This window comes from Dipodomys merriami, unplaced genomic scaffold (assembly GCF_024711535.1).
Source record: "Dipodomys merriami isolate MVZ:Mamm:240054 unplaced genomic scaffold, mDipMer1.0.p SCAF_628, whole genome shotgun sequence".
NCBI lineage: Eukaryota > Metazoa > Chordata > Mammalia > Rodentia > Heteromyidae > Dipodomys > Dipodomys merriami.
Window position 1 is genome coordinate 547,876 of NW_027206211.1, and position 12,125 is coordinate 560,000.

Here is a 12,125-nt window from a genome sequence, read left to right on the forward strand (position 1 = left end):
CAGTGAATGGGGTGACATCTTACCACCATTCACTTACCAGGGAACTCAACACCCCTACTCACCTCCGGAGGATTTTTCTCTTAGATTCCTGCAGACGTTGACCCAGGGGCCTTCCAAGGCGGAGGAGAATTGCCAGTCATCTTGGGGCAAGGGAAAGAAGTCCCTAGCAGCCATCCCCTCAGACTGACAGGTTCTCCCCCACGTTTAGACCCCCCCGAGGCAAGGCCCGAGGCTGAGATCTAACTGAGGCCACTCGCAGGTGGTCAGTGGCAGATTCATAAGTGACAAACAAGCAAGTTACAAAAGCAGAACCAGCGGTTTTTGTTTTTAAACGAACTAGGACAAGGTCTCAGGTGTCCTAGGAGTGACTCGCTTGTTGACCCATTTCCTTGAAAGTCACAAAACAAACACCAAAGACAATTAATGTCAGACACACACAGACAAGACTAGACAAACGCCGCGCGGTCCCCGAGTGAGCAAAAATGAGGAGAGAAACTTCAGAAGGGAGAGGCCGGCCGTGCCTTAACTCCCCCAAACACAGAGACACTCGGATCTCGTCCCCCCTCCACGCGACCCTGGAGTAGGACTCCAGGGCAGGACTAGGGTAGTGGGCACGTCTGCTTTGCCCTCTAGTCCACCACAAATTCACGCACCCTGGGGTAGAAGCCCAGGGCGGGACCAGGGTAGTGGGCATGTCTGCTTTTCCCTCTGGTCCACCACACACGTCCTGTACAGGCACTTTTGGATCCCCAAAACATAAAACGAACACGACAAACACAAAAGACAAGAGCTCTATCTTACTTCCTGCCGGTCCTGGAATCTGGGGTTTGGGGGTGCCTGGTTCCCGGCCAATGCACCAAATGAAAGACCCTAGCCCCCTAGGATACTTTCGTCAACGGGAGGGCGCCCCAGAAAACTCAGACTCCAGGCCGGGAGATGCAATAAGCAAGAGGAGTTTATTTGATGTTTGCGCAAACGTACTCTCTGTCCCGAGCAGACAGGGAGCCCCGAGCAGCGGTTACAAGCCTTTTTTTAAAGGCAAAAACCACAAGATTAATGCATAACACAAAGCATCCCATGATTGGTCCATTTAAAGGTCATCATATACGCCAACAATCACCTTGCCACTCGGGAAATTTTGTAACACTCTTTGTAAAATGACTGGCCCATGGTTGGTTTAAGGGGGGGGTTACATGGTTACAGGCCTATGATTGGTTGACACTTGGCTTAGCTTGTGGTCTTGCCAGGTGGTCGTTATCTCAAGGTCCTGTCTGGGGAATTTCTAAATGGGAACTGAGGAACACATACTGTCTGTTCTTTATCTATGACCACTGACCTTGTCCTGGGGCCGGCATCTGGTCCCTGAAACTTCTTAACTCATTTCTGGGAAGGGAAGGGTCAATGCTAGCGTAAGCAAGTTTACAGAAGCAGAATCAGCAGTTAGCAAGTTAGTAATGGTAATGGTCAATTTTTAATCTTTCAGAGGGAGGGAAGGAAGGAAGGAGGGAAGGAGGGAAGGATTAGAAAGAAGGAAGGAGGGAAGGAAGGATGGAGGGAAGGAAGGAAGGAGGGAAGGAAGGAAGGATTGGAGGGAAGGAAGAAGGAAGGAAGAAAGGAAGGAAGGAAGGAGTGAAGGAAGGAAGGAGGGAGGGAGGGAGGGAAGGAAGGAAGGAAGAAAGGATAGAGGGAAGGAAGGAAGGATTGGAAGGAAGGAAGGAGGGAAGGATTGGAGGGAAGGAAGGAGGAAGGAAGGAAGGAAGGAGTGAAGGAAGGAAGGATTGGAGGGAAGGAAGGAGGAAGGAAGGAAGGAAGGAGGGAACGAGGGAAGGAAGAAGGGAAGGAAGGAGGAAGGAAGGAAGGAAAGAAGGAAGGAGGGAAGGAAGGAAGGAAGGAGGGAAGGAAGGAAGAAAGGATGGAGGGAAGGAAGGATTGGAAGGAGGGAAGGAAGGAGGGAATTCATTCATTCATTATTCATTTCCTCCATTCCCCCTCCCCCTCCCCCCTTCCAGGAAGTGTTGGGCGGATTTCCAGGCATTGAGAAGAGGAAGCCATTGGCTGGGTTCTGGTTGAGTCTGACACACACACAGGAAATCCATCAGCAATTTGTCCCAGAAGCTTCTAGAAGCTTGGTTGGGGCAGGGGGAAGGGAAAGACAAGACCATGCACATGAGCTAATCATAATAAATCAACAACAACAACAAGAAGAACAAGAATAGTCAAGGGACCCTGGACCAGTCACCGCAAAAGATCATGGGAAGGGGTGATGTCATCATCCATCCTCAACTTCTCCCATGGAGGAGAATCCCAAGGGATGAACACAACTGGGTCCCAGATGTTGGGGAGAATGGGGGGGAGGAAACAGAAACCAGCCCCAGCCCTGGCTTCTTTCTAGAACCTTCCATGGGTTGTCCTGGAAGCGTCTCAAGTCCTTAGATCAAACAGATCCCCTGGGAAAACCTATCATCAATAGACCATGAGAGGATCAGTATCAATACCAACACCAATACCAATATCATCAATACCCTCCTTCCCTCCCCCCCTCCCCCCAAAATCATTCCTGGGCCAAAGAAGGGGGGTGGGAGTGTTGGGGTGTGTCTGGGTGGAGGGAACGCCTGCCTGGGGAATGTGCTGAGTTATTCTGAAACCTGGAACTTTCTGGGACCTTCTGGAACCTTGGGGGAACTTTCTGGAACTTTCTGGATGGATGTATGGTGGATGGATGGGTGGATGGATGGGTGGGTGGATGGGTGGATGGATGGATGGGTGGATGAGTGGATGGATGGGTGGATGGATGGATAGGTGGATGGGTGGCTGGATGGGTGGCTGGATGAGTGGATGGGTGGATGGATGGATGAGTGGATGGATGGATGGGTGGGTGGATGGATGGAGGATCGATGGGTGGATGGATGGGTGGGTGGATGGATGGATGGGTGGATGGATGGGTGGATGGATGGATGGGTGGATGAATAGGTGGATGGATGGATAGGTGGGTGGATGGATGAGTGGGTGGATGGATGGCTGGATGGATGGGTAAATGGATGGATGGATGGGTGGATGGATGGATGGGTGGATGGATGGGTGGGTGGATGGATGGATGGATGGATGGATGGATGGATGGGCGGCCCCCATCATTGCTGGTCCGCTCACCTGCAGGAAGGCCAGTGCGCACAGGATCTTGGCGGGCGCGCAGGTAGCTGAGGAGTTCGCCACCAGGCACATAGTCCATCATCCTGTACAACCAGCGGTCATCGCGCCACATGGAGAACCTGGGATGGGGTCAGGGGGAGGGAAAGGACACACACGTGAGGTGCTAGGTGCTTGCTGATTATCCAGAGTCCCTGTGGGGAAGTGCTGGGTGCTTGGTACCTGTCCTGAGTTAGTAATAGGCAGGTGCTGGGTGCTTGGTACCTGACTTATGTAAACAGTAGGGAGGTGCTGGGTGTGAAGTCCCGTTCCTGGGTCACCATGGGGAGGTGCTGGGTGCTTAGTTCCTATCCTTGGTCTCCATGGAGAGGTGCTGAATGCTTAGGCTCAGTCCTTGTTCCCCAGGTGGTGGTGCTGGGTGCTTAGTTCCAGTTCTGGGTTACTCTGAGGAGGTGCTGGTTGCTTAGTCCCTGTCCTGGGTCATCATGGGATGGTGCTAGGTTCTCAGTACCTCCCCTGGGTCACCATGGAGAGGTGCTGGGTGCTTAGTCCCAGCCCTGGGTCATCATAGGATGGTGCTGGGTGCTTAGTCCTGGTCCTGGGTTACTCTGAGGAGGTGCTGGTTGCTTAGTCCCAGCCCTGAGTCGTCATGGGATGGTGCTGGGTGCTTGGGAATCATCCTAGGTCACTATGATGAGGTGTTGGGTGCTTAGTCCCAGCCCTGGGTTACTATGGGGTGGTGCTGGGTGCTTGGGGATCATCCTGGGGAGGTGCTGGGTGCTTAGTTCCTGTCTTGGGTCATTATGGGATGGTGCTGGGTGCTTGGGGGATATTGTGAGTCACTATGGGAAGGTGCTGGGTGCTTAGTCCCCACTCTGGGTCACCCTGGGATAGTGCTAGGTGCTTAGTCCCAGCCCTGGGTCATCATGGGATAGTGCTGGGTGCTTAGTCCTGGCCCTGGGTCACCATGGGGAGGTGATGGGTGCTTAGTCCTGGTCCTGGGTCACCATGGGGAGGTGCTGGGTGCTTAGTCCCTGCCCTTGGTCACCATGGGGAAGTGCTGAGTACTTACTCCTGGATCTGGGGCACCATAGGGAGGTGCTAGGTGCTCAGTCCCCATCCTGAGTCACTATGGGGAGGTGCTGGGTGCTCAGTCCCCATCCTGAGTCACTATGGGGAGGTGCTGGGTGCTTAGTCCCCACTTTGGGTCACCATGGGGAGGTGCTGGGTGCTCAGTCCCTGGGTCATCATGGGGAGGTGCTGGGTGCTCAGTCCCTCCCCTGGGTCATCATGGGGAGGTGCTGGGTACTTAGTCCTGGCCCTGGGTCATCATGGGGAGGTGCTGGGTGCTTAGACCTGGCCCTGGGTCACCATGGGGAGTTGCTGGGTGCTTAGTCCCCATCCTGGGTTACCATGGGGAGGTGCTGGGTGCTTAGTCCTGGCCCTAGGTCACCATGGGGAGGTGCTGGGTGCTTAGTCTTGGTCCTGGGTCACCATGGGCAGGTACTGGGGGCTTATTCCCCATCCTGGGTCACCATGGGGAGGTGCTGGGTGCTCAGTCCCCATTCTGGGTCACCATGGGGAGGTGCTGGGTGCTTACTGCTGGATCTGGGGCACCTTAGGGAGGTGCTGGGTGCTCAGTCCCCATCCTGAGTCACTATGGGGAGGTGCTGGGTGCTGAGTCCCCACTTTGGGTCACCATGGGGAGGTGCTGGGTGCTCAGTCCCTGCCCTGGGTCACCATGGAGAGGTGCTGGGTGCTCAGTCCCTGAGTCACCATGGGGAGGTGGTGGGTGCTAAGTCCCTGCCTTGGGTCACCATGGGGAGGTGCTGGGTGCTCAGTCCCCAAAGCCAGGGCACCCAACGGCCTGGTTCCTGCCAGGCCACGCCCCCCAGGCCAGCCATCCAATGGCAGCACGCCCAGGCCACGCCCTCAAAGCCAGACTACACAATAGCATCACTGTTGCCAGGCCACGTCCCCCCAGGACCAGCAGCCCAATGGCCTTACTTCCAAGCCATACCCCCAAAGCCAGGACCCTCAATAGCCTAGTTCCTGCCAGGCCATGGCCCCTAGGCCCAGCGGCCCAATGGCCTTACTTCCAAGCCACGCCCCCCAGCCCAGCCGACCAATGGCATTACGTCCAGCCGCCCAATGGTGTCTTTCCAGGCCACGCCCCCAAACCCCAGCGGCCCAATGGCCTCTGTTCCAGGCCACGCCCCCACTGACTCTCCCGTCAGCTCCACGCCCTGCAGGCCACGCCCACCGCGACGCCACGCCCATCAGAAAGCCACGCCCTCCCGCGTCCCCGCCTCTTAAAGGCGCCTCGTCCCGGAGGCCTCTACGCACCGACGGTGACACGGGGGCCGCCCGGGTCGGCGTCCTCGGGGGTCCTGCGCGCTTCCGCTTCCGGATCCGGACGGCGCAGTGGTGGCCATGGCGGCGGCGGCGGCGGCGACGCTCCGCGGCCCCGCCACGGCTGCATTTCCGGGCGCGGCCGCCGGCGCCCTCGCATCGATGTCATCAGCCGGCGCCAAGACGCGGGCGCGCATGCGCGCGCTCTCGGCGGAGTGCCACTGGGCATGCACATAGGGTTAGCGGGGGAGGGGCCGAACGCTCCCAGCGGAGAGCCATTGCGCATGCGCAGAGGGTTCTTCAGCGGGGACAGGCTGAGCCGGCCTGGCGGAGCGCCATTGCGCTTGCGCACAGGGTTAGGCAGCTGGGAGGGGCTGAGCCAGCCTGCGCCAATGCCCATGCGCACAGGGTTCGTCAGCAGGGAGGGGCCTAGCGCTCCCGGCAGAGCGCCGCTGCGCATGCGTGTCCCTTGGCTGCTTGTTCCCACTGCCCTCCCGCGTGTGGACCCACGGCGCATGCGCACAGGTTGAATCGGCCGGGAGGCGCAGAGCGGACCCTGGAGGGTCGAGTTGCGCATGCGCACAGCTTGAGTCCGCCGGGAGGTGCCTAGGGGACCCCGGAGAATCGAGGTTCCGTCCGCATTGCGCATGCGCACTGGTTGAGTCGTCCGGCACCGTCCGGGCCGAGCGTGTGGTGCGTGCATGCGTGGGATTCCCTCGGTTGGTCTGGTTGGTACTGCGCATGCGTGCCACCTTGGGGGGAGGTCCTCCGCGCTGCACCGCGCATGCCTAAGCCAGCACGCCCCGTCCCTCCCCCCCGCCCCCCCCCCCCCGCCGAGCAGGAACACGCATGCGTGTGCTCCCGGGCTCTGCGAGGTACGGATCTGCGCATGCGCGGGATTGGGCTGCGCTGCCCTGCAACGCGCATGCGCGGTTCCCAGAGACAGACTGACAGACAGACACAGGGACAGTGAAACAGAGTCAGACAGACACTGGGACAGAGACGACACACAGATGGACACAGAGAGACACAGACAGATAGATGGACACAGACAGACACAGAGAAGACAGAGACATGGGCAGGCAGAGACAGACAGACACAGAATGACAGACAGAGAGACAGACAGACAGAGGCAGAGCCAGACAGACAGGGAATGACAGAGAGAGACAGACACAGGCCGACAGACAGAGACGGACAGACATAGAGCAAGACAGACAGACACTGGGACAAAGACAGACAGAGACAGACACACAGATGGACACAGAGAGAGACACAGACGGATAGACAGACATAGGCAGAGACAGACACAGACATAGAGAAAGACAGACAGACACAGAGAATGACAGACAGACACGAAAGACAGACAGAGAATGACAGAGAGACACAGACAGACAGACAGATACTGACACAGGCAGACAAAGAAACACAGAACGAGACCCAGACAGACACAGGAGACAGAGACAGAGAGACAAAGAGACAGACAGACACAGAAGTCAGAAGTAGACTGATGACAGACAGACAGACCGAGACAGACAAAGACAGAATGAGACAGAGACAGACAGACAGTGAGACAGACATGGACAGGCAGACCAACAGGCAGACACAGACAAGACAGACAGACAGAAAGACAGAGACAGAAGTAGACTGACAGACACAGACAGACAGACAAAGAAAGAGAGAACGAGACACAGACAGACTGACAGAGGAGACAGACAGAGACAGAGAGACAAAGACAGACAGACACAGACATGGACAGGTAGAGACACGCAGACCAACAGACAGACTGACAGAGGAGACAGACAAAGACAGAGACAGACAGAAGAAGACACAGACAGACAGAGACAGAGACAGAGCTTGACCTACTCCATTGAGGTCAGGACTTGGTTCCAAGTCACTCAAGTGTGAAAATGTTAATCCCACCCATATTTAATCAACATCCATCCACCCATCCATCCTCCATCCATCCATCCACCCACCCATCCACCTATCCATCCACCCATCTATTCACCCATCCATCCATCCATCCACCCATCCACCCTCTGATCCACCCATCCATCCATCCACCCATCCGTCCACCTATCCATCCATCCACGTATCCATCTATCCACCCATCCATCCACCCACCCACCCATCCATCCATCCACCCATCCATCCATCCATCCACCCATCTACCCATCTATCCACCCATCCATCCATCCACCCATCCACCCATCTATCCACCCATCCATCCATCCACCCATCCACCCATCTATCCACCCATCCATCCATCCACCCATCCATCCATCCATCCACCCTCCCATCCATCCACTCATCCATCCACCCACCCATCCATCCATCCATCCACCCATCCATCCATCCTCCATTGAGATGAACACTTGGGTCCAAGTCACTCAACTGTGCAAATGTTAATCCCTTCCATATTCCATCAACAGCAGGACTTGGGTCCAACTCATTCAAGTGTGCAAATGTTAATCCCTTCCCTCCTTCCTCCATGGAGAGGAGTTGGGTCCATCACTCAATTGTGCAAATGTTAATCCCATCCGTCTGTCCTCCATCCAGATGAGGACTTGGGTCCAACTCACTGAAGTGTGCAAACGTTAATCCCACCCATATTGTATCAGGACTTGGGTCCAAGTCACTCAAATGTGTAAATGTTAATCCCATCCATATTCAATCAACATCCATCCACCCACCCATCCATCCACCCATCCACCCACCCATCCCCCATCCATCCATCCACCCTTCTATCCACCCATCTGTCCATCCATCCACCCATCCGTCTATCTGTCTGTCTGTCCATCTATGCATCCATCCCTCTGTCTATCCAGGTGTCTGTCTATCTACTCTCTGTCTGTCTGTCCATTCATGGATCCATCCATCCATCTGTCTATCCACATGTCTGTCTGTCTATCTATCTACTATATCTATCCACCTATCTGTCTGTCTGTGTGTCTATCTATACATCTCTCTGTCTGTCCAACCATCCATCCATCTATCCATTTATTCATGTATCTTATCTGTGTATCTATCTATCATCTATCCATCCGTCTGTCTGTCTATCCACCTACCAGCCTGTCTGTCCATCCTTCTGTCCATCTGTCTATCCATCCATCTGTCCATCTGTCAGTCTGTCTGTCTGTCCATCCATCCATCTATCCATCTATTATCCATCTATCCATCTGTCTGTCTGTCCATCCATCCACCCATTTGTCTATCCATCTATCCATCTGTCAGTCTGTCTGTCTATCCATCTGCCCATCTGTCTATCCATCTATCCATCTGTCAGTCTGTCCATCCATCCATCTACCCATCTATCAGTCTGTCTGTCTGTCCATCCATCCACCCATCTGTCTATCTGTCTTATCTATCCATCTTTCAGTCTGTCTGTCCATCCATCCATCCATCTATCTAGGTATCAGTCTGTCTGTCTGTCCATCGATCCATCCATCTAGCTAGCTATCAGTGTCTGTCTGTCCATCCATACACCCATCTGTCTATCCGTCTATCCATGTATCAGTCTGTCTGTCTGTCCATCCTTCCGCCCATTTGTCCATCCATCTCTCAGTCTGTCTGTCTGTCCATCCATCCGCCCATCTGTCTATCCATCCATCTATCCATCTGTCAGTCTGTCTGTCTGGGTGAAGAACTCTGAAAAGGGACAAACTTTCTAGAACCATCTCCTTTCCCCGGGCCGGTGTGTGTGTGTGTGTGTGTGTGTGTGTGTGTGTGTGTGTGTGTGTGTGTGTGTGTGTGTGTCTGTCTGTCTGTCTGTCTGTCTGTCTGTCTGTCTGTCTGTCTGTCTGTCTGTCTGTGTGTACCTCCTAGACTTCACCGGTCCATCTGCCATGACCGTTGGATTCAGAACCTTCTAGAACGCGGTGCCGTCTCCACCACCCTATCTAGGACTCGCTGCCCAGTGCTCGGGACAAGATGTCATCTGCTCATACACGTGTGTGCGTGCGTGTGCGTGCATGTGGCCCAGCCGGTCGCCCTGGGAAACGCCCTGGGTCACCATGATGATGATGATGATGATGCCCGGAGTTCACATCCTTCCTGGGTCACCATGATGATGATGATGATGATGATGATGATGATGATGATGATGATGATGATGATGATGATGATGATGATGGATGGATGGATGGATGGGTGGATGAATGGATGGATGGATGGGTGGGTGGATGGATGGATGGGTGGATGGATGGATGGATGGATGGTGGATGGATGGGTGGATGGATGAATTGATGGATGGATGGGTGGGTGGATGGATGGATGGATGGGTTGATGGATGGGTCAATGGATGGATGGATAGATGAGTGGATGGGTGGGTGGATGGATGGATGGATGAATGGATGGATGGGTGGCTGGCTGGGTAGATGGATGGATGATGGGTGGGTGGGTGGATGGATGAGTAGATGGATGGATGGATGGATGGGTAGGTGGATGGATGAGTGGATGGATGGGTGGCTGGCTGGGTAGATGGATTGATTGATGGATTGATGGATTGATGGATGGGTGGATGGATCGGTGGATGGGTGGATGGATGGATGGATGGATGAATGGATGGATAGATAGATGGATGGGTGGATGGATGGGTAGATGGATGGGTGGGTGGATGGATGGATGGATAGATAGATGGATGGGTGGATGGATGGGTGGATGGGTAGATGGATGGATGGATGGGTGGATGGATGGATTTGTGGATTTCCCCCCTAGGCCACCAAAGACCTAAGTTCTTCTCCTCCTGTCTCTCTGTCTCCAGGTGCAGAGAAGTTGATCCTCCACATACAGAAGCACAGCATCCCCTTCGCCCTGGCCACCAGCTCAGGGACTGAGGCCTACCAGGCCAAGACCAGCGCACACCGGGAACTGTTCGGTGCCTTTCACCACATGGTGCTGGGTGATGACCCCGAGGTCAAGGCCAGCAAGCCCGCCCCGGACATCTTCCTGGCCTGCGCCCGCAGGTTCTCCGGACATCTTCCTGGCCTGCACCCCCAGGTTCTCCGGACATCTTCCTGGCCTGCAACCGGAGGTTCTCTCCTAATCCCCCCCCCCCTGTCAACCAGGTAAACTGAGGCCTCGGGCCTCGGGTCCACTGCATGGACCACACACAGAGAGACACACAGACAGACAGACATGGACGGATACACAGATACACAGACCAGACAGACAGACAGCCAGACACAGAAACACACAGATAGACGCAGAGACGGACACAGAGACACAGATAGACACATGGACAAACCAGACAGACATGCAGACAGACAGACAGGCAGATAGACACACAGACTGACAGGCAGACAAACCAGATAGAGACACAGACACAGAGACAGACTCATAGACAGACAGACAGACAGACCACAGAGACACAGACAGACAGACACACTCCGATAGACAGACAGACACACTGACAGAGAGATAGACACACAGACACACAGACACAGAGACCAGACAGATAGACAGACAGACAGACACAAGAGACGGGACAGACACACAGATTCACAGACCTACCAGACAGACCACAGAGACACAGACAGACAGACACACTGATAGACACACACACAGACAGATAGACACAGACAGACGCACAGATACACAGACCACGCAGACAGACAGAGAGACAGAGCACAGAGACACGGACAGACAGACACACACCAATAGACAGACAGATAGACATACATATGCAGACAGACACACAGACAGACAGACTACAGAGACACACAAATAGGCATATAGACAGACAGACGGATACAGAGACAGACACACACAGATAGACAGACACAGAGACACTTGACCAGACACAGACAGACACACATACAGAGACAGACAGACAGACATGAGTCCAGACAGACAGATACACAGAACAGACCAGACAGACCGACCACAGAGACACAGACAGACAGATATAGGGACAGACAGACACACAGAGACAGACAGAGAGACACGGACAGACACACAATCACACAGATGGATGGACGGATGGAGAGACGGATGGACAGACGGCCCCAGGGGAACAGGGAGGGAGACTCCTTGGCACAGTGCTCACCTGGCCCACACCAGGCCCTGGGTGGGGGAGGCCTCGAAATCACACACAGAACATGCCAGTAGGCACGCCGTGGCTCAACGGTCATCTTCCCTCCTTCCTTCCCTCCTTCCTTCCCTCCTTCCTTCCTTCCTTCACTACTTCCTTCCCTCCTTCCTTCCTTCCCTCCCTCCTTCCTTCCCTCCCTCCTTTCTTCCCTCCTTCCTTCCCTCCCTCCTTCCTTCCTTCCCTCCCTCCTTCCTTCCCTCCTTCCTTCCCTCTCTCCTTCCTTCCCTCCTTCCTTCCCTCCTTCTTTCCCTCCTTCCCTCCTTCTTTCCCTCCTTCCCTCCCTCCTTCCTTCTTTCCCTCCATCCTTCGTTCCTTCCCTCCTTCCTTCCTTCCTTCCCTCCTTCCTTCTTGTTCCTTCCCTCCATCCTTCCTTTTCATCCTTCCTTCCTTCGCTCCTTCCTTCCTTCCCTCCTTCCCTCCTTCCTTCTTTCCTTCCTTCCTTCCCCCCTTCCTTCCCTCCAACACTGGGCACCCGGCCCACCCCCCGGCCGACCTCTCACTCCGCGTGTCTCTCTCGCCCTCTGACCCCGCAGTGCCT

The 12,125-nt window shown here is 55.0% G+C and overlaps 1 protein-coding gene and 1 long non-coding RNA gene across 3 annotated transcripts in view; one reads left to right on the forward strand and one right to left on the reverse strand.

Moving 5' to 3' along the window:
* Nucleotides 1-937: 937 nt before the first annotated feature.
* Nucleotides 938-5,659, reverse strand: LOC138815160 (uncharacterized). Its single transcript, XR_011368193.1, has 3 exons — nucleotides 5,491-5,659; nucleotides 3,148-3,266; nucleotides 938-2,457 (listed from the first exon to the last, which is right to left on the reverse strand). It is a non-coding gene; the product is annotated as an uncharacterized lncRNA (long non-coding RNA).
* Nucleotides 5,660-6,120: 461 nt separating this feature from the next.
* LOC138815155 (pseudouridine-5'-phosphatase-like) overlaps nucleotides 6,121-12,125 on the forward strand; it is a 6,299-nt gene continuing 294 nt past the window's right edge. The window contains exons 1-3 of one of the 2 annotated variants that reach the window (XR_011368189.1): nucleotides 6,121-6,189; nucleotides 10,259-10,460; nucleotides 10,495-10,548. Coding sequence is in view for 1 of the 2 variants with exons in the window: in XM_070004419.1 (XP_069860520.1) it covers nucleotides 10,387-10,494; nucleotides 12,121-12,125 (113 nt within the window). In the remaining variant the exon portion in view is untranslated. Of the gene's footprint in view, nucleotides 6,190-10,258; nucleotides 10,549-12,120 lie in introns of those variants that run through there. The other variant, XM_070004419.1, reaches the window with a different exon arrangement.